Source organism: Sander vitreus, chromosome 4 (assembly GCF_031162955.1).
Source record: "Sander vitreus isolate 19-12246 chromosome 4, sanVit1, whole genome shotgun sequence".
In the NCBI taxonomy this organism is placed as follows: domain Eukaryota; kingdom Metazoa; phylum Chordata; class Actinopteri; order Perciformes; family Percidae; genus Sander; species Sander vitreus.
Genome location: NC_135858.1, coordinates 21,586,798 through 21,609,774, shown reverse-complemented (window position 1 = coordinate 21,609,774; position 22,977 = coordinate 21,586,798). Strand labels below are relative to the sequence as shown.

General features: G+C 38.7%; 1 protein-coding gene across 1 annotated transcript; it reads right to left on the bottom strand.

Moving 5' to 3' along the window:
• Positions 1-3,900: 3,900 nt before the first annotated feature.
• Positions 3,901-21,906, bottom strand: gls2b (glutaminase 2b (liver, mitochondrial)). The gene is made up of 18 exons (XM_078248998.1): positions 21,649-21,906; positions 19,354-19,453; positions 19,061-19,182; positions 15,846-15,975; positions 15,206-15,285; positions 14,027-14,190; positions 12,534-12,592; positions 10,812-10,844; positions 10,641-10,699; positions 10,420-10,486; positions 9,741-9,791; positions 9,433-9,609; positions 9,140-9,271; positions 8,570-8,662; positions 8,414-8,475; positions 7,944-8,020; positions 6,120-6,183; positions 3,901-4,867 (listed from the first exon to the last, which is right to left on the bottom strand). The coding sequence occupies exons 1-18, from the start codon at positions 21,819-21,821 to the stop codon at positions 4,711-4,713; spliced, it is 1,800 nt and encodes a 599-aa protein (XP_078105124.1). The 5' UTR covers positions 21,822-21,906; the 3' UTR covers positions 3,901-4,710.
• Positions 21,907-22,977: the final 1,071 nt, after the last annotated feature.

Below are 22,977 nucleotides of genomic sequence, written 5' to 3'. Positions count from 1 at the left end.
TATAATGTGAATTTTACTTGCTTCATTTTTTGTGTGGAGACAACAGGCAGAGGTCATCTTAACATTTATAGAAGCTAGTAAAAGCAAGTAAGTAGAGGTGTAATGTAGGTGCAAGAGTGCAGCAGATCTATTCAGACAGCAGTGTTAATGAGTATTTTTTACCTTTGGATACTAAATTGATTTTAAAACTAAAACACTGTTACAAAAAGGGATCATTAAATACAGCTTTCAGTGATGCAGAGGACATTCTGTAACACTGCTTTTTATTGCTAAAGGTACAATATGTGTATCTGATTTGACTGTGATAAATTGCCACTCTGAAATGAGCTGACTTCAAGTGATGAAAAGAGGCTCTAAAACAGTTAAAAAAAATTATTTCAGACATGCTTACTGCATAGAAATACACACACATAAATATTTTCCTAGAGGGTCATATTGGCAGAAAATTGGAGTCTATATTATATATAATCTTGTGCTTCAGTATGTGGTTGCTCCTGTTAAAGGGTCATGGGGGGCTGGAGTCTATCCCTCTATAGATGCTCTGCAGGAAACTCACAGAAACACAAACGCGAATTCAGAATATTAGGCCGCCTCTCAGACAGATGCCTTACTCATAACAAAAAAATATATCTTTAAAATGTGTGGAACAGAAAATCGCCTTGGCTGCCTGAAAAACTATTTTAAGTCAATCTGAAGTTATAAAATATATCAACCAGCACTTGTCACAGGGAGGAAATAGCTGTCAGAAAAGATGAACTGGCTATCAGATGATAAACAAACACAATATTTCTTAGTATGCTCAAACATAAGACATAAACATGCACGTAAAGGAACAAAATCAGATACCTTATGCAATGAAATAGAATATAACATTTTCATTCAATTTATTAGATTATTTGCCCATTCTGAGATAAACTCTATACCTAAAAACCACAATCTGTTCACTACGTGCCAGAGTTTCCAATGATACTTTCATGATACAACATTTGAAATTCAGTCACAAAACAACATTACACTTAGGGTTGGGGTTAGTCAAAAATAAATCTATCTCTTCCCCTAGGGGTTAAATTCCCCCTGGATGGATCGTCCACAACCACACATGAAATATGTTGATTGATTGATTTATAGGAATATGTGTCTAAAAGCCTGGATTAGGACACACTGCCATAATGTCTGTGAGTAAATGTGTCTCTGCAGCAGTGTGGCCATATGGTAGTGATGATGGCCTTACATCCTACAGTAAATGCCTGTCATATTGTCATGCTGTAACACAGACATCTGGTGTAGATTTAAGTGGAACACCAACTGCATGTCTAACGAGTGAGAGGAACATTCAAACTTGTTTTATGCCTGGAGGGAAACGTGAAGCTCTCAGGTGTCCAAAGAAAAAAGGTTTATATAATATTACTGGATTATTATTACTGACATAGAATAAGCAGTTTCATGTATTAGCTGGTTTGGGTTGAAGGCATTTTTTAAGTACTTTATGTACTGTCTGGTTCTGCAGTGGAGTAAAAGTATAGCACGAAATACTCAAGTAAAGTATTGTACTTAAAAATTGTACTTAATGTAAATGATCTGGCTTCCCACAACTGTCTACAATAAGAATACAGAGAGAAGTGAGGGAATATTTAGAGTTGGTCTGTGGTAGCACTGACATCACGCTATATTTTGGATACAAAAATATCTAAGATTCATTATTTATTATGTGCTAAAAAATTTACTTTTTGAGTTAATGCAATTTTATCAAACCAACACAATGCCTCTTTACATATTTAATAATCTCAGCCCATCACTTTGAGATATCCAGTGAAGACTGTGAAAGTAATTACTGATTATTGCACGAGTCATTAATGAATAGCTAGCAACATTTTGTTACCACATTTTCAGCTGACAGAACTAAATCAAAAGGTCAATGTATCTGTAATATCTCTATGATTAGGTTATGTTCCCTACTTTAATCAGTGACAACTGATAACAACCCATCCATTATCTTCCTGCTTGATTAATCACATTCTTGTGGTGAAAAATGTTCCCCTCTCAATTTAAAACACTGTCAGGGCCTAATATTCTTACACTGTTAACGTGAAGTCTTGGTATTTCCTGTTTGACTCATGGGTCTCCACAGGTTTCTGAATCCACCCTTAACTCCTACTACAGCTGGGCTCCCTCCCAACTGACCAATTTGCTAGTTGATTACCTTCCGCTTTGAAAGGTAATTGGAGGTTTTCAATGTTGTCTGAAAACACAGTGTTTTTGTAAATTATTCATGTGAAAATAGTCAAACAATTTCATTACCTGCACAAAACATTATTACAAGACAAAGACTAAGAGCATCAATAAAATTATTGCAATTCATCCTGTGGATCATGAATGTCCGTGCAAAATGTCAAGGCAATCCATCCAATGGTTAAAATATTTCAGTCTGGGCCAAAGTGATGCACCAATGGATCAACAGACCAACATTGCCATCGCTAGAGCCTCATTGCGAACATCGCTAAAAAAAATAAACAACAATATTCAAAAACTACCGTTCTCTCTATAGTTAACAATGACTGAATGCCAGTACAAATGACATACCAAAACACAATTAAAACAATAACAAATTTCACTTAATTCATAACTACTCTCAGACTTCGTCCTTTTTTCTTACCCTAAAAAGCTTGTGGGGTTCAATTTCATTCAATCCAGCTCATTAAGGTCATCTTTCTTTGTTCTGGTTTCATTAAACTTCCTAAATGCCAACCAGATCAAATCATCCACACACGTTCACCTGTCTGCCATGGTGAAAAAGATTCCCTATCTTTTTTTCTCCAGAAAGAATACTGGGTCCAAGACTGCAATTATTGTGGAATAACATAATGAATAATAAATAAATTATAACCATAATGAAATAGTAGTGTGTACTAGATTTCCCTTCAAACTTTCAAAATGCTGGATGTCTAAATCTTGTGCCATACTGCTAAGAATCCAGTTAAATACAGGCCTTTCCCATTCAGAAGCAGTATTGATCTAAAACAATGACATGAGGAATAAACACAATGTGTGAAGGTGGGAGCAGTTTATTCTTATTAGCTAGCGGCGTCTTATTTGCCCAGCTGAAGCAGGACTCTGTGCCTGTTGCTGCAGTGGAGGAAGGTGTTCTGTGTTCTGTCAGGACCACCATGGTCTGTACAGGTGGCAGCCGTCTCTCTGGATGTCAAGGTAGTCTTATATAAGTTCTTTTCTGCCCCATAATGTTCTTTCTCCTGCAGGGATCTAAGCCACTCTGTTTAGTACACCGCTGATGCTGTGGGTTTTACAGAGATTTCTTCTGATGGGGACACAGTGCCATCTGATGGAGAAAACTGTAGCATGTTTACTGTGGCTGCAACCATGTCAGCTTCATGAACCAGGTGAGTAAACAGACAGTCTTTCAACACTGATTAACTCCATCTACATCTTCAACCGCTTATCTGGTGTCGGGCCAGCAGGGGACCCCAAACTTCCCTTTGCCGAGCCACATTAACAAGCTCCAACTAACTAACTAACTCTACATCTATAAATAAAACCGAGGGAGAGTCTGTTAAAATGAGGTGGCTATATGACTTCGTATACATTTACTTATATACATTCGTTTGATCCTTTGTAGCCACAGCTGAATGTCCAGCTGTTTACTAGAAAATATAATTATGCAAAACACACTCTTATAATAATATAATTTAAAAGAATTGAGTACGGACCACTTCCTGATAACTCTACAGCTTGCTGCTTCTACATCATATGTTCCTATATTCAGCTGATTTAGTAGATGCTGTTTAATATTCAACAACAAATTGCTGACTGCATGAAGCATTGACTACCCTTATAATATTTTATAATAATAAAATCAAAACAAAATGAAACTACGGGTTGCAGATAAATAAATGTGTTTAATGGATGTCTTTAATGTCAAAATATTTCACATAAATGACTCTGTGGAATTTCATGTATAATAATGTCTTATTAGAATTCCAGTGCACTTATTTACAGCTGAAGAACATAATATATACAATATTTTCAACATTAGGTTTATTGGGTACAATCCCTTTGTTTCCCTTTTATAATATGCCAAATTTGAGATTTTACATCCAAACATAGTTTTACATATTTAAATGTTACAACAAGTCACAACAGAATAATAAAATGGTAAAACTATGACAGTAAAAATGTACTGTTGTAAGTTATGTCAAGCATTGCAAGTACAAATCTTTTGCTTTTATCAGATCCCTCTTCAACAACACTGAGACCCTCTGCTACATATAACTCTATATAACTATATGAATCTTACCATAACATGAACATTGAGTCCAGGTTGATGATGTATTCCAGCAGTACTGATTTGAAATTAGAGTCTGTTCGCAGCATATGTTGTTGTTTACACAAACCCACAAATGTTGTATTATATTGGCTTGTTGTGTTGTGTTTTCTCTGCCTATTGTTTGCATTGTATTTTCTTGTCTAGTTTATATTTTTAATTTTTATATTTGCATGTTCCTACCATTTTCCATTCCACTCATGAATATTTTCCTTTACTGCGATTTGCATAGTTAATTTATATTCATTTAGTCATATTCTGGTCTTAATTTGGAACTCATTTTATGAGCTACAAATGGACCTTCATATTTAAAAACTTGACAGATTGCACATATGCCCTGACATGGTACAGTGTGGGGACTCTATTCAAATCCATCACACCATGCTCTCGATGGTGTCCAGCTTCGGCGAATGCTCAGCCTCTGTGTGCTGCGTTTCCTGCTGCCTGCAGACCTGCTGGTATTCTTTCAGCACATTCACCACCTCGTCATGTCCAAACTGCATGGCGTCATCGACTGGTAAGTTCCCCCACCTGCACAGCAATAAGTAATAAAAAGGTAAAGATGAAGAGAGGAATCAGCAGATAAGTCATGGAGGAGGATTTTTAGCTGTGCAAAGTTAAGTATTTTATTATAGATTAACAATATGTGGTAAAGACAGTTTAAGCTCAAACATTCACTCTTAGGTTGTATTAATTAGGGGTGTGAGTGACGAGACACCCAGCTCACGAGACAAGACACAAGATTTTAACACTTTTACAGAAAACTACAATGAAGAAATAAGACTTTTTTCCCCGAGCACTGAAAGGTTTTGCCACAAACTCAGATAACTGGCTTCTCTCCTGTATAACTGACAGTTACACCGTTACTTATTCCATATGTATGGTGGAGAGAGAGTCTCTTCACTCAGAGAACCAAGGTTACAACATAACTAAGCGTTTTCTGGCAGTAGTTGAGACCGTTGAGACAAAATGTTTTGTACTTGAATTTGTCATTGTACAGTAGACAGAGAGAAATAAAGCTGTTTCACATTGACTACATTCTAAAGCACAAATACATTACCATCAAACACTCAACAGATGATTTTAGTGAAGACAGATGCTATTTTCTCCTCCTCTGCATTTTATTCATTGCAGCAAGTAAGTAGTAAGTAGGCTACTCTAATTTATTCACACTTTGAGGTTAATCTGTTATTAAAGACAAAATCCACGATTATGGCATAGGGACTACATCCAGGTCAACTTTCACTTCTTTTTTTTCACAATAGCCACATTTATGGGAAATACAACAGGTTGAAATATACCGGAATTATCCTTTAATTTACTTTAATTAATTTTATTTCAGGTTTAGTTATCAGGGACAATGCACACTAATAATACATAAAAGTAAAATGTGCCAGAATTAGCCTGGAGGCTATTTTACATCCGCTGTCCCTGGACTGGTGGTAAGAGGTCACCCTAAAATAAGATAAGTACCTACACTATGTGGTTGTGGTTATGTTTGTATGTCTTGCTGTGAGACATAATGGTACATTTTCAGGTCAAATTAAAAACCTTTACTTTCATTCAAATATTTTTTCAAACCATGTAGTCCCACTAAGATTATCTTATCTGGAGGACAGATGGGAAAGAACAAGCATCTAAAAATGTGGTTATGATTCTATCTGAAAACAAAACAGACTAGAAGTTAAAATATTTGGTCATGCTCAAAGGCCAAACATAAAGAGCAGTGAAGAAATCCAAAGCTAAAGGATAAAAAGACAGAAGTTACAGATGCTGTTCTCACCTGTCTTCTACAAATGGATCAACTTTGCAGGTGTCAGTAAGGAACTTCACCACATCTATGTGACCTGAGAAAAGACAACAGTTTATAGTTTCCCATCTGGGAGAATTTGATAGAGACAATCTTTTTCTGATAACTCAGAAAACACTGTTTTGACTTTGGTGTCAAAGAGCAACATACCCTTTAAAATCCTCCTGCCCCAAGCTAGCAAGATATTCACGATTTACACAAGTTTGTCTAATAGCATGACAAATTGTGGGTGGAGAAAACAAAGCTGCTAAAAATACAAACTACACAGGGGGGGGGGAAGATGTATGACTATTCCCTCCAGTTACAATCCAACTCAGCATCAGATTAAGGAGTGCAAAGCTCTGCCTTTTTCATTTGGACGAAAACTGTAATTACTTCCATTTTTATCTCGTAAACAAATGACAAAAATGTTACTGTTGAACACACTGCATCGGGGCATTAAATCTGTGCTGTGACTAAACTTAGAGCACAACAGAAGATAAATAATCGACCATATGGTGCTCTGTAAGGGTCTGTGAGCTGATTCATTAGGGGTTTTGTACAATGTGAGCCAAAGGTACTGTGCCTCTATAGTTAATCAAATGAAGTGAAAACTAATGTAGCACTAATTACAGCTGTGAGCATACAATGCAAGTAAAATTCAATTATCCTCTCAACTAAGTTTAACTGAAGTTTGTGGGTGTGTGATAAAGGTGCTCTTGGGTTGCTGTGTCAACCAATCCTCATTAAAAATGAAGTATTTTAAAGCTAAAATTGGTAACTTGATACACGCTGTCGTTGTAGAACCACAAAGAGCATGTTGGGGCAGGTAGTGACAGACTGCTATACCTGGTTCTATCCACCAGGACAGGATGGGACAGTCGTGACCTGACAAGCCGACCAACGTTTACCAGCAGAGTTTACAGTGTCTCCAACCAAAGGAAATATGCCAGGTTTAGTGTTTTACTCTATATCCACGACGTTCCACTTCCGGGTTTGCTCTCGTTCTGCCGGAAATTCCACTGGATGTCACTTTTTTTGGATGTCCGTTTTCGGATGTCCGTTACCTTCGGCTTTCTTTTGTGCTGTAATTTTAAACTCCGGTGAATTTCTGAGGACTATGGTTAACTGCTCCTCAGATCTCTGCAGGGCAAATCCAGACAGCTAGTTAGACTAGCTATTTGTCGAATCTGAGTTTTCTCGTGATTGGGATGTGATGGGAGTATTTTCGTGGACTCGGGATGGGATGGGAGCGACAATTGATTCCCGTGTCACCCTCTAGTTCCGAGGCACTTTTTTGAAAGACGGGAGCCGACTGATCAGTCTGACTGCCTTTTCTGCTGATGGTCGGCCGTCGGGTTGGTGTGTCAGAGCCTTAACAGGTGCAACAAAGCTAAAAGGAGGGTCAGACAGATGCACGCAGCCCATATAACGCGTTCCATTTATCTTGGAACTTGATAGTCGGAGCAGGGAATGACATCCCTCCCGAGTTGCCTGCGTTCCATTTAACAAGTCGGATTTTCACTGTGGGGTTAGCTCTAGCCATGTTAGCTATTGTTAGCAATACCAGTTAATAACAATGCATTAAGCTGTTTTTGTGCATACAAACAGTCCACAGATAACGGTTGGACAGGATTGTGTGTACGACTGATTTAGTGAGACAGAAATAAGACAGAAGTGCTAATAACTGTATGTATCTTATTTTTGGTCAAAGAGATTTGCTGCCTGACTGCGTCACAGTTTGCCTGTGGAACTGATTTAGTGTTGCTCAGTCACTAAACATCAGGACCACAGATGAACAGATCATTTGGAGCTCACCCTCTGCTGCAGAAATATGAAGAGCTGTTCGAGAATCATAGTCTTTCAGGTCCATGTCCATGGATGAGAGAGCAAACCTGAAGGAATAAATAAAAGTACAGTTCACCAAAACTTTTTTTTGATACATAAAATTGAAAGAAATGTCCTTTTTCCACATAGTAATATAAAAATAAAACTACAAATATATATTTTAGCAATGTGCTTGAATTTGAGCTCATCAACATGCACGTATCAGTATGATTATTAAACAAACCAGACATAAATAAATACAGAAATTACCCTTTACATCTGGAAAACCTATGCCAAGCAGCATTGAAGCAATTTACTACACTTCACTAAGACACTTTATGTTTGCTTTTTATTTCATTTGCACCCATCTGTATGTTTTTTAGTACCCACGCCTGGTGTTAACATTATGAAGGCCATGTGTTAAACAGGACAAACAATAATCAGGTTTGCTGGTGATGTACCTTCTAAGGGCAGACACATCTCCACTGTAGGCGGCAAACATCAAATTAAAAACAGACTTGTTCTGCAAATACAGGGAAATAACATAAACATAGAATATACATAGGCTGAAAACACATTAAACACACCAACAAGAACAAACTAACAAAGCAACAAACCCTGTCATCTCCATCTGGTCTGCGAGGGTCCCGCTTCTGGACAAAGTGCCGCAAGTTGTCATAGTTGTGGAAATTGAAGAGTGAAACGAGCTCCTGAGGGTGATGACATACGGTATAATTGTTAGAGGATGAAAACACTGGAGGAATTACTGTATATATTATTTATGCATATATGATGCTAGTTATGCTAGAAAGGGTTAACAAAAATAATTCAGATCCATGAAGTCACCGATATGACAAATTTGGAGCTGCTACGTACATCACAGGAGATTTTATGCCATTTCCTTAGCTTCCTCTTGGATGCGTGATTACGATCTGGCACCTAGCCGCTACATTTTTAAAGAGGTTGACGCCCAGAAATGTTGCAAACACAGCAATAAATTGAGTGCAGGGCCTCTGCAGATACAGACACCGCCACACACTTCTAGTGGGTCGTAAGTGATAACTGAGACAGATTACTTTTGAGTCTATACATAAAATCCCTTTATCTATTTTTTACTCCCTTTAATCTTCTCCTTTACCACAAACAGTCTAAATGCAAAATGAAAAACTGTAACATCTTGGTCTAACCTGACAGAAGTGTATTCCCCGAACGCTGTTTCCAACTCTGTCCAGAGGAGGAGACCAACACATCACTCCCATGACGTTGGGGATCACCAGCAGAATGGCACCGGACACCCCGGATTTGGCTGGCAAGCCCACCTGGAAGATGAGAGATGTGGAATTTGTTTCAGCTCATTAAATGAACAAACATTTCCTTCACAGCATAGGCGAAGTGATCACACTGAACACTACTTTATCTTTTATTTCTGTTGTGTCAGAGGGGTGGTGTGATGGTACAGTCACTTCCTACTATTGCTCACATGAAAAGCCATCTGGCCAGAGAAGTCATACATGCCACATGAGTGCATGAGACTCAAAGTGTTTCGCACTGCCTCGGCACTCAGGACAAGCTCGCCTGTGATTGGACAGATCCCTCCGTTGGCCAGAGTGGCAGCCATGATACTTCCTGATTCGCAGGTCACCTCGATGGAGCAAAGCTATGACCAAAAGAGGATCAGTTCATGGTCAAAACTACTGAATCTATTTTCATTTACAGTTAAATCAATATCAGGCTACACAAGAGTATCTATATAATGATACTTGCTCCATTCATGACAGAACATTTTACCTGGAAGTAGAAGTCTAGCGCATCGATCATATCAGCTCCCGGAGGAAAACACTGGTGAAGGAAATATGATCATCGTGACTATTTGATTGACTGAAGTATGCTGGCCATGCACTGTTCAGATAAACTATGATTTCTCAACCAGAATTCAAGAATATCTTGGTCAGGTCATAAAGCTCTCTTCTAGTCTGGCCCCTCAAATAGGGTCAAAGGGTAACGAATAACACCTCTAACATGATAAAGTGGCGATGCACAGAGGGGTGTGGGAGATGTACAGAGACGCCATGGAGAAGGAATTCCAGTTGGCCTCAAAGATCGTTGGTCTAGCAAATTGATGACGGTAGCAAAAATGGATAGAGGGTCAAATAAAAAAATGTTATTGTATTCTGTGGCAAGAGACTATTGTAGGAATATTAGGATGAAACCATCCTGGAATTCCTAAACACATCCTGAAAAAATTAAATTAAGAAAATGTGTTCTTACCGGACAACAATATCTATTTTTTTCAGATATACAATTGCTACACTTTAAAAAGAAATCTTTGAAGAAGCCTGTCATAAAAAAACATGTGATTCAAAACACTCAGGAGTTGATATGTAAACATTAAGCTTTATCTTGAACTGATGCAACAGCAAATCAAAAGCATTTCTAGTCCCACATATTTCAGCATTCTGTAACTGACCTTCTTCTCTTTCATGTAGTATCCAATGGCAAAATTTCTGTCGCCCGTTTCTTTTTCTGACTGGAACCTGAGACAAAAAGGCAGAAGGGGTCAATACTGAAACATCAATAATGCAATAGAGCAGTGGACAGGCAATTTGCCCAACACTCTCTTTCAATAAGGTGTGCTAAAGGATGATTATTAACTTAAAATACCTCAAATTTAATCAATAGTACACTCACATGGCATTGCTAAATCCCACATACTCTTGGCCTGCCATCTTTTTCACATACTCCATAACCTAGGTAAACAAAGACAACATTTTATGTGTACTGCGGCATCTCTGACTACTGATAAAATCAACCCTCAGTATCACATTCATGGTGTTAAAAGAGAAGAGGCACTCTACTTACATAGTCAAACTTCTCTGCCTTATTTGAACGAGGCTGAAAACCAAACAAGAGTCACTGATTGCATAACTTAGTACCCTATTATCAGCTGTTACAGTACAAGAGGAAAGATAGGCAGTGATCGTAAATCACAGAGCTCAGGGAGAATTTCACAAAACAGTACGACAGACAACTTAACGCTGACATAATACTGTTTTTCTGCTTTAAATCTGCAAGACACATTTTGAATATGTTTAAGAAAAGCAGCCATATTCAGTCAATAAGTTAACATTTCTCAAATGTATTTCATACATTAGGATGTTTTGAAGATGTATTAATAACTGGTTACTGTTGCTTTATGACATTTCCCCCAGGCTTTGTCATGAAGATCATCATCACATCAACAGACTCACTCAACAACCTGCAGGCTCTATACCAGAACATAGTTCATTATTACCTCCACCAAGGTTTTCGGCTCTGTTTGTCTGTCAGCAAGATTACAGAAAACCCACTGGCCCAATTAATGAAACTTAGTGGAAGGGTGTAGCATGGGCCAAGGAAGAACCCATCAAATGTTGGAGCAGATCCGCATCACAAATAGACAAATCATTTTTTTTATTTCCGTTAACATTGCGAGACAGGGCATTTGTGCTGCATTCATATGGTGTAAGAATAATAAGAAAAATGAGTTCCCCATTGGAAAAATGTACTCTGCATTAACATTATTAGATAGGGCATGCATTGGCGGAGGTCTGTGCTCTCTGAGTGCCCTTCTAGTTTAAAATAAGTCACAGATTTACTATAAAACAAAAACAAGATTAATATTTTTCCAGAATTAGGTTGAATATTTGGCAGTGCTTTAGTTTAAAAACACTTCAAAAATAAATGTAGGCAGAAAACATTTTAGTATGTTCAAATGACGTGTCCTTTTACGATAAATTATTTTTGCTTTTCATGTGTGGAGTGCAGCAAACTTTAATGCTATTCCACAAACTTGTCCATAGGACTCCTGTCATTTTGTAAATATAAAAAATGGAAACAGTGCCAAAATCCAACCTGTGTCAACAACATATCTGTGTCACTGACTTTTTACTAAATAGAGAGTGATTTACTGTATGTGCTGACTCAACTATCACACACCAGGCCTCTAAGGGCGCTGACACACCAACCCGATTATCGGCCGTCGGACAGTCTGGCGATGTCAGTGACTCGAGTCTATTCAGTGTGTTCCGTTGGTCCGTTGAAGGACATGCTCAGTAGGAGACAGGGCAGTCGGGACTCACCCGGGAATGGCAAGCGGGATGAGAAGCCTCTCAAAATCTGACGAAAATCTTTTAAACTGACCTTTGTCGATCTGAAATGAAGACAGATTCAGCAACTGCATGGCCTATTTCTTAAAGAATGACTTAAAATGTTTTCAGAAACACGTTTCGGTGAACTATTTTAGTACAATATGAAATCGTAATCTGAATGAGTCACCAGTAATGGCCGTTCGAAAAATCCGGAAGCAGCAGCCAGATCCATGTGACGCGTTCGTCCAATCAGCTGCTGGTTTTCATTTTTTGGGCGACAATACAGATTAGCGACGCCTGCTGTTATGGAGACGTATTACGTCTCGTCACTTTGGTGTGTTCCGAGGCACTTTTTTCACCAACTCGGGGAGACTGATCAGTCCAACTGCCTTTTCTGCCAACGGTCGGCCGTCTGGTTGGTGTGTAACTGCCTTACACATGTCCATCTGTTTACCTTGATAAGAGAGCTGATCACTATGGCTCCAGCATTCACCATGGGGTTGTGGGGCTTATCTGGGAGAAAGGACAATGAGATAAGACACATGATGATGTTAATGAGCTGTTATTTCCTAAAGATATTTTTGTAATGAAGTTTAATATTTAGTCAAAGAGGTGCTCCACATGCTGTAATTCAGCTATGGTCTTGCTTGGGAAAAACAGAAACACGAAAATGTAGTACAATAAAAGTAACCACTGCTGATAAGAGCTTGTTAGGTTCTGCAACCAACAATTATTTTCGTTATTGATTAACCTCAAGTCAAGTCAATCAACTAAATGTATTATTTTGCCCAGCAAATTGTGCAGCAGCAAGTGTAACAACGCATAGAAAAACATAAAACACACAATATAACATACAACAAATGACATAAACACGTGCCCAGGGTAGCTTACACCTATGGTTCCAATCGTTTTCACGTCAAGGAACCCTAAACTGACACAAATTAGACCACGGACCCCCATCAAGACTTTGTCCCAGGGTACCCTACCTGATAGAATGTTTACTTTTAGATGTTATGTTACAGAAAGTGAATGAAATCCATGAGAAAAATAATTTAATTTTAATAATTTATACTTTTTTATTAATCCCCAGTGGGGGAATTACAAGTTACACTCTGTTGTTATTACACACTACACACAGGCCTGAAATACACACACATGCTCAGGTCCTTTTACATGCACAAATGGAGAGATGTCAGAGTGAATGGGCTGCGACTGCTGGAACCTAGGACGTCAAGGACCTCTGGTGGTCCGTGGAGCCCACTTTGAGAACCACTCCTCTAGAGCAGGCAAAAGTGTCCACCATAACCCCACAGGGACTATACGGTACATAATATAATGAACATTGAATTTTGTCAACATCACCATTACCAATGTAATATTCATCACCGTCAAAAGAACATAAATCTGGACATCGGCATCATCACGTAAGATCATCACCACTAATATAATATTCTATATCTCAAAGCATAACTGTCACCGTATCATAATCATCATCCTCATCCTCATCATCATCATCACCACTAAGGTAATGGACTTGTCAACAACAGCAGCAGATAGCTCCTCCTGTCATCAGCATTCAAGACCTGAATGGACACAGGGATGGGAAGGATTTCTTGTACCCTCTGTCGATTTTTTTTTAATGATCAATCAATTGTTTGTTTAGTATATATATATATATATATATATATATATATATATATATATATATATATATATATATATATATATTTCAAAACAAAATAAGATGAGATGGGATAAAAAAATATATGATGTGGTGAAAATGTGATGGAACAATTCTCAGATTCAGCTGAAGGAACATAATCCATCCAGTGATAGCACTGATGCAGTCAGTAAATCATATAGATATCTTACATAGATTTTGAGCATCACAGACTGCTCGACGTAAGCTTTTACAATACAACAGGACAGTGATGAGGCCTTACATACCTTCATCATCGAGCGAGAGCATGTTGAACTTGAATCCACTGGGCTCCATGCCGACATAACGATGAACCCTCTCTGATCCCTCCTCATGGACGGCGATGGCGTACTGCAGGGGCTTCACACAGGACTGCAGGCAGAACGGCTGCTTGGTGTCGCCTACTGAGTGCCTGGTGAAAAAAGACTGTTGAATGTTTGCAGTCTCACTGAAAATAAAACAGATTCACTTTGATAATCACACCTGGAAGATGCACTAGGCTTCTCCGGCAGTATTGCTCAGTCATATGAATTGGCTATTCAGCAGCAACACTGCTTAAAGAAATTGCATCACTATAAGAAAACAGTCTCAACTCTGTGACAGAAGAAAAACAAGTTCATTCCTTCAATAAATGACAAATCTGTTGAGATCAAAAGTTCATTCTTAAAGGGACAGTACTGACAAGGAAGCTAAGCAATGTACTGCTGTGGATGGGGCCACCAGATTCCTTTGACAAAAACAGTAACTTTACCCTGCAGAACACAAGAGTTGGTGGTCTATTGCTGGCTCGATCAGTTAGTCAGTTTGTGTTATTGTGTGACTTGGGTGTTTCAAAGGGTTAGATCCGATTCACCAAAGTCACACAATAACACAAACAAATTATCTGATTGAGGCAGCGGTAGACAGCAACTCCCTAGTTGAGTGCATAGAAGCGTACACTTAAACTGATATTGCTTTTTTTAGGTGGCTGAAATACATTTAGCTGCTGACCCTGTCCACAGCAGTACATTGCTTAGCTTCCATGTCGGTACTCCTGTCTGCTTCTCCAAACTGCTGACGTGCCGACCATCTACTGTAGGTAATACACTATAAGACTATGGATAAGTGCCTCATCAAAAATATCCCTTTAATCTTGGAAAAAACAATAATATATAACAATCTCACCACAAGGTCCATTCAGTAGGTGTTCTGGAGCTTTCGATCATATCATCATCAGTCTTCCTCAGCATCAGTCAAATCAAAATAATCTTAACTTTTAAACCAAAGAGGATGAGAAGTCTTTAAAGTGCTCAGAAAATCTTTAATTGAAATATATAGAATTCAATGTCGAGTGGGAAAACAATCTATAGCTCCACAAAAGCTACCAAATAGACCTTGGTGGTGGTGTTTTATTTTTTTTTTGTCAAGTACAAATCTGTAATTCTTACCTCTGGCCATCCACTGTACACAAAGACACACCCCACAGTTCTGGACTAAACTTGGCCAGCTGGGGGATGTAGTCAGCAACCTAAAGCCAGAATACACAAGAGAAACACAGTAACCAACTAGTTAGTTTAACATAATGGAGTGTCACAACTAAAAGCACTGCAGCAGAGGAGGCGTTAGTAGAAAGTTATTTTGTATGAGCAGGAAGAATAAGGCATGTTGTGTCTCATAATTTCTTCAGTATACAATTTGAAGGAGGGAAACAGTAAGAAGTTTAATACAATTTCAAAGAAAGATATGCCAAATTTTTAAATGTAGATTGTTCTTGATTATACCATATACAGTACTTCACAATATGTGAAATAGTTACATTATGCCATATGTTTCTACATTCATAAACTTCAAAAGAACCTAGTAATGATAAAATTATTTTCCATTTCTATGAAAACAAACAGGGTGGTGATGGCGCAGTGGAAATGACACATGCCTTTGGTATGGGAGACCTGGGTATGAATCGCACTGCGATACATCAACCAACGTGTCCCTGACCTCTGACATATATAGCAATTGTAAGTCGCTTTGGATAAAAGCATCAGCTAAATTACATGTAATGTAATAATGTAATAAACAATGAATGCATACCTTCCCATCCGTTTGGCTTTGCACTGTGTTGTAGATTTCATTTATTTTTTGTGCAAACACGTCAAACTCAGGGATGATAAATTTCTTTCTGAATGCCTGGATCAGCAGGACAATGTTTCCACCGACACACCTGAAAGAAAAACAACATAATGCAGAAGCACTCAGGAGCACTTACGGAAAATGAAATATTTTCTTTTGATATTACTGTAACAATGGTGCAACAATGTGGTGTGTGTGTGTGTGTGTGTGTGTGTGTGTGTGTGTGTGTGTGTGTGTGTGTGTGTGTGTGTGTGTGTGTGTGTGTGTGTGTGTGTGTGTGTGTGTGCATTCCCTGGTGTGAGAGCAGCAGCTGCCAACTACCAGTCTTAGTGCTGGGCCTTTGCTTTGATCAACATGACAGTAAATAAAGCTGACATGTCCTCACACACACTAACTACATAACACTGGCTTTCGCACCTCCTGATGTTGGCTAATCAAGTTAAAGGAATATTTCACCACGTGTAGTACAACTTATGACTTTCTATGCACACCTGTTAGCTTTTACTGAAGTGTTGACATGAATGTTTACTGACTTGTTTTGGCTAGCCATATACTAACCAACAGAGACAACAGTGACAAGAAGATTCACAAAAGTATTAATTAAATTACATATTATTACAAATGTGTTCATTGTACTGTGTCAACCTCCTGTAGTTCTGACTTCCTCCACATTCTTCAGATTGTTCTTAAACTTAATACTTAAAAAAATACTTATAAGTAATGTCAAGTATGTGTTGAAGACAAGGGAGGAAATAAAGAAAGGCAGAGACAATCATGCAGCAGGTCACATACAGCAAATGCTGCATTAGAAAGGATTGTTGTCGGAAGGTCAGTCTAAAAATAGTTTGGTCTCATCATGCCTGCACAGGGTAGTGAATGGAAAACAAAACACAATGAGACAGCCAGCTATGAGATACAAGTCCATTTGTCCATACAGGGACATTGTACTGTAGAAGAGCAGCACTCCGAGAAACAGGCAACAAAGTGAGAAACTTTGGAGAAAAATCAATTGTTACATTTCCTGTCAATTATGTTGAACTTGTTGACCTGTTCCTTGTTAAAAGTTGCCCAAATGTTACCATGTGTGTCCCTGTGTTTGAGTTGCTGATCTGCTGTATTAGAATCTATCAGTTTATGTATGAATAGAAAATGCATTCATAATTTGTAAGCTTTTGAAAAAGTACACACTGAAAATAAAACTTCAGCATGTGCCATAGCATTGTGGTTAAGATTTTACTGCTGATTCAAAAAAACTCTTGTCTTGTACTGAAAATATAATGTATAATGTGTTCACCTTAAGCCTCTAGATGAATGAAACCCTGTACCAAATAAAAAGGGACAGCTTTTAAGGTGATCATAGTCTCTGATGTGAGCTGTGTCCTCCCTCTGAATTGAGGAGAGCGCTTGAAACAACAAGGTCTGTGGTGGGTTATAATTTGTAACAATGGCCCAATCCCAAAGTCTGGACTCACAGACTCACGGACTTTGGAAATTCGTAAGGGCTTAGGGTTGTCCCAATGTCGAATGTCAAAGGGCGTGAGTGTCATTGCCTGCATCGATGCAGACTTCACCAAAGGGAATTACCCACAGTTCAAAGCGTTGTGACGTTTACCGCGGAGACCGTAGGGAAATCTGGAAATTACAAAGGTAAACAACAGCACGACGGAACCCAGACCAACCTGTTGTCCAGCTTGTTAAACAAGAGTTTGAAAAACTTTGGAATCAGGCAGCCGTCTCCTGTGCCTCGGCCGTGTGGAAAGCAACAAACTTAAAATGAAAATTCCCAAACCGGCAAATGTCAGCAACATCTTTGTTATTAAACGTCGCCAAGGTAACATGTGATCTCGTGAAGTGCTGTCCCAATCCCATTTATACCTATCTGAGCCCATGTGGCCTCACACACTCACTCAATTAAGTCTGTGAGTCTTTAGTCCTTAGTCCTCAGGGCTCAATTTGGGACTGAGCCAGTGTCATTCTAATCAGAAATAATTTGGTGCTTTGAACAACACAAACTAAACACAACAGAGCTTGATTGCATTGGAGTGGGTAGAGCCAGTAAAACCTCAGCATGATATTGTGTTTCAGGGTGAACTATTCCTTTACATTTGCATTTACACAGTTACAGTTTGGGTGCACTAACCATTTGATTGTTTGATTCAGTCCTAGTCTATATCGACGAAGTTTTATTCCTGGGATTGATGAGACGCTGGAAATTCCGCTGGTTGTCCCTCATTACGGCTGGATGTCTGTTACCTTCCGCTTCCTTTGTGTTGGCATTTTAAACTCCGGTCGATTTATGAGGACTATGGTTAACTGCTCCTCAGATCTCTGCAGGGTAAATCCAGACAGCTAGCTAGACTATCTGTCCAATCTGAGTTTTCTGTTGTGTGACTAAAACAACTTTTGAACGTGCATGTTTCACCAAAACACGTTCTTTCCTCTATTTTGGCTATTTTCCAGAGGCACCATTGCTCTGTCCGACGCTTAGCGCCGCCCAAGATGATTGTTGCTGACTACCACAGCTCTGTGGAGGAGGGTCTGGCAACCCGAGACTAATTCAGTCTTAGAGCTGTTACACACCAATCAGACGGCCGACCGTCGGCAGAAAAGGTCGGACTGATCAGTCGGGTCCCCAAGGTCCCAAAAAATGCCCTTAAAACACACTGAGGTGATGGCGACTTGAGCGCACGCTCTGCGCGTGCGCAAACTGTAATATGTCTCCATAGCAGCAGGCGGCGCTTCTCTGTATTGTTTCCCAGAAAATGAAAACCGGCAGCTGATAGGACGAACGCATCACGTGGGTCTTTTGGCAGCTTGTTCAGAATACGATCTCATATTGTACTAAAATAGTTCACCGAAACGTGTTTCTGAAAACATTTTAAGCAAGAAATAGGCCATACATTTGCTGAATCTGTCTTCATTTCAGATCGACAATTTGTCAGATTTTGAGAGGCTCATCCACTCGCCATTTCCGGGCGAGTGGATACACTGCCCTGTCTCCGACTGAGCATGTCAGGTCGGCCAAAATAAAGGCTGACAGCTCCTCGGACGGACGACGGCATGGAACACACCGAACAGACTTGAGTCACTGACCTCGCCAGACTGTCCGACGGCCGATAATCGGGTTGGTGTGTCAGGGCCCTTAACCACTTGCCCATCTCCTCCACTTATCACACCTGTGGAAAAGGTCTCTGTCCATCATCACCTCAGGAACAGATTCCTTCACAGCCAGTCGGAGCTTCTCCATGCAGTCCTTTAGACGAGGGTCTGATGCATGAAGGCCGGTTTTCTTCAGGGCCTGCAAAAAACAGGGGGACAGATGAAAACACAATAACTATAGATAGATAGATAGATAGATAGATAGATAGATAGAGAGATAGATAAATAGATAGATAGATAGATAGATAGATAGATAGATAGATAGATAGATAGATAGATAGATAGATAGGATGTTTCTTTAGCTTCTTACTGAGGTAAAGTATGAAATGGGGACTTCCTCTTTTCCTTCTGTGATGGTGTAGAAAAGCATGTCTTCCACTCCCGTGCTGGGGAACTTTGAATAGACATTCCTGATGAAGTTAAGATTAAAGTCGACCATTATTGCATGCTATTGACTTACACACGGCTACAGAAGACATACCCTGAGATAATGATTTCGGTAACACTTTATAATAACCATCATTAATAGATGGTAAATTGACAGTTAATTAATCTTTAGTTAATTGTCATTTAACTGTTAGCAAACAGTCATTTTATTGTTAACAAACAAATTATAATTAATAATGTTTACTAATTATTAGTAGTGCTGTAAATTAACAGTTTATTGTTACACACATTATATCCCTCATATACTATATTAGGTATCGGGTAATGATTAAAACATGTTTGTAAACCTTTAAGAAACCATTTTTAAAACATCTATAAACATTACATCGATAGATGGACCAGATATTCCTAACACTTTGTTGAGGGTTACTAGTTGGTTTGTAAACCATCTATAAACAGTGTCTGGATGGTTATTATAAAGTTGCATCATATCAAATATCAAATATATATAAACTTAGCACAAAAGTAAGGAAATTTGTGTTTGGTAGATTATTTGAACAATGCTTTTTGGCAATAAATCTTATACTGTTGGAAAGCCTGTTTAGTTCCTTACAAATGGTGCCCCATTTAATGAACATGCATTTGTGGGTTTTGCCCATGAATAATTTGCCAAATCGTCTCTGCCATTGCCAAACAGCTTTTCTTTGCTGTTGCTATTGACTCTTGTTTTGAGCTTCTGGTACCCCCAGGTGCTGACAATCAGGTGCCTAATTCTGCAACCAGTGGCTATACCATATCTCCACAGTCTGGGACCGAACTCTATCCTCCAAGATGACAACGCTCGCCCCCACAGGGCGGGGTTTATCAGAGACTACCTCCAGAATGTGGGAGTGGAGAGGATGGAATGGCCTGCCAGCAGTCCTGACCTCAACCCCATTCAACACTTGTGGGATCAGCTTGGGCGTGCTGTTCGTGCCAGAGTGACCAACACAACCACGTTGGCTGACTTGCGACAAATGCTGGTTGAAGAATGGGATGCCATCCCACAGCAGTGTGTGACCAGGCTGGTGACCAGCATGAGGAGGAGGTGCCAGGCTGTTGTGGCTGTGTATGGTTCTTCCACACGCTACTGAGGCTCCTGTTTGTGAAATGAATCAATTGCCAATATGTCTTGTTTCTTCAAGCTTCAATCATCCAATTCACCAAACACCAAACAAGTCAATGGCAGAATAAGCTGTTTGGCATTGGCAGAGAAGATTTAGCAAATTGTTCATGGGCGCAACCCACATACTCAGCGCTGCTGCTCATCCCACAAATGCATGTTCCTTACAAATGTGGCACCATTTTTTTCCAACGGTATAAGATTCATTGCCAAAAACCATTGTTACCACAGAGAAATAATCTACCAAACACAAATTTCCTTACTTTTTGTGCTAAGTATGTATATATGTATATATATATATATATATACTATATAATTATTTTATATGTTGCAACTTTATAATAACCATCCAGCCACTGTTTACAGACAGTTTACAAACCAACTAGTAACCACTGACAAAGTATTAACTATCTATCTAAATAATGTTTATAGATGGTTTACAAAGTATTTATTAACTATTTAACAAGGTATTATAGTCATCTGTTGCAACTTTATAATAACCATCCAGAAACTGTTTACAGACGGTTTACAAACCAACTAGTAACCCTCAACAAAGTGTTAGGAATATCTGGTCCATCTATCGATGTAATGTTTATAGATGTTTTAAAAATGGTTTCTTAAAGGTTTACAAACATTTTTTAATCATTAACCGATACCTAATATAGTAAATGAGGGATATAATGTGTGTAACAATAAACTGTTAATTTACAGCACTTCTAATAATTAGTAAACATTATTAATTATAATTTAATTGTTTGTTAACAGTAAAATTACTGTTTGCTAACAGTTAAATGACAATTAACTAAAGATTAATTAACTATCAATTTACCATCTATTAATGATGGTTATTATAAAGTGTTAACGGCCTGATATGACCACCTTTGTAGCAGAAACAGTTAATATACAATAACGATATGAATATTTCTATATATTTTTAAATGCGTCTTAATACATGTGATAAAAATACAAGGCCCAGTGATTGTGTGTTGTCTGTAAAATAATCCACAGGACAATCAGGTGTTGACACTGAGCTGTTTAACACACAGAGACACTTACATTTTCAGACTGAAATGATCCAAGTCTGTAGGCGGTGGTCGCTGGGACGTCGTTGTTGATTTCGTGCTCAGACAACATGCTGGCTGGAAGATGAAAACCTTCTTAACCGCATCTGTGTCTTTGACGATCAGTTGTACAGAGTAGGACATACGCAGCGCTCTCAGACAGTGCATGGTTGCCCACAAACCTGCTCTGACAGCTTGGTTTGACGGTGAAGAACAGTAGGCCTACATATGCTGGCTGGGGGGTTTTTTAGAGTTGTTTTCCAGCGGCTCCTGCGAGGTCACTGACATTAATATGACTGGTTCAAGTTTTGCTGCCTTCAGTGTCGTCGGGAATTTTGTCCTTTCGACTCATTAACTTTTTTTTTTCTTCACCAAACCTAAACAATACGATAGTAACAGGTCTATGCTGGGAAGTAACTACTCCATATATATATATGGATTTTTGTACTTAGATCCTACTTCTTAAAATCTAATTATGTGCCTGATATTTAGAAATCAGAATCAGAAAAGGATTTATTGCCAAGAAAGTAACACTTGCAAGAAATTCCACTAGTTTTTTTTTTTTTTTTAGCACATTTAAGCACTTGAGTATACATAAAGTGGCTCTGCAACACATGACATAAAAAAATAACACTTGGGCTACTAGACACATTCGTTAATAACAAACAAACATGCGCCATAAAGTTATAAGAAAAATATCGAGGGGCACTTGAAAGCAGCAGAGGGTCTGTATGACAGGCACACCACCTCATGTGGCAGCTGTCCCTTGACTGACAAATACAGTAGCCAATCAGGGGCTAGAAATGTATTTTGGAGAGCAAGATGTCTACCATGAGGACTCCATGGGTGTGTCAATCAGGGTACATTTTAAATGTTGCTATCACAGGATTCAGTATTATGAATAATAAAGACCAATGATATCAGAGCAGAACACAGTAGCTATGATGAAATCATAATTTACACCTGTCACTAACTTGTCAGGGAGAAAGAAAGCCTTTGACCTGTTGTGTAACACCACTTGGTCAGTCAACAAGCTTCTCAGTTTATTATAATGATCACCACCTGCTGAACCTGTTCAGTACATTCTGTCAATGGTAACTGATAATTAACTGAACTGATAGCTTAAATTAACTGTGTGCAGCAAGAATTATTAAATGTTAGTGGACTTAAAAGAATGTGAAACAGGTTATTTTCAACATCTTACACACATAAAATACTAAAGATATTACAACTACAACAATAATGTTTTAACCAGAACAATCTAGGTATTACTCAGGTGACTTAAAATGCTTATACAATATGAGTTTAAGATGAAGACTACTGT

Coding starts and splice junctions, on each gene's coding strand:
- gls2b (XM_078248998.1), bottom strand. CDS start 21,821: ATGCACTGTCTGAGAGCGCTGCGTATGTCCTACTCTGTACAACTGATC. Junction 15,286..15,845: donor AAAGCCAAACGGATGGGAAG/GTATGCATTCAT, acceptor TTCTGGCTTTAG/GTTGCTGACTACATCCCCCA. Junction 8,021..8,413: donor GATGTGTCTGCCCTTAGAAG/GTACATCACCAG, acceptor TTATTCCTTCAG/GTTTGCTCTCTCATCCATGG.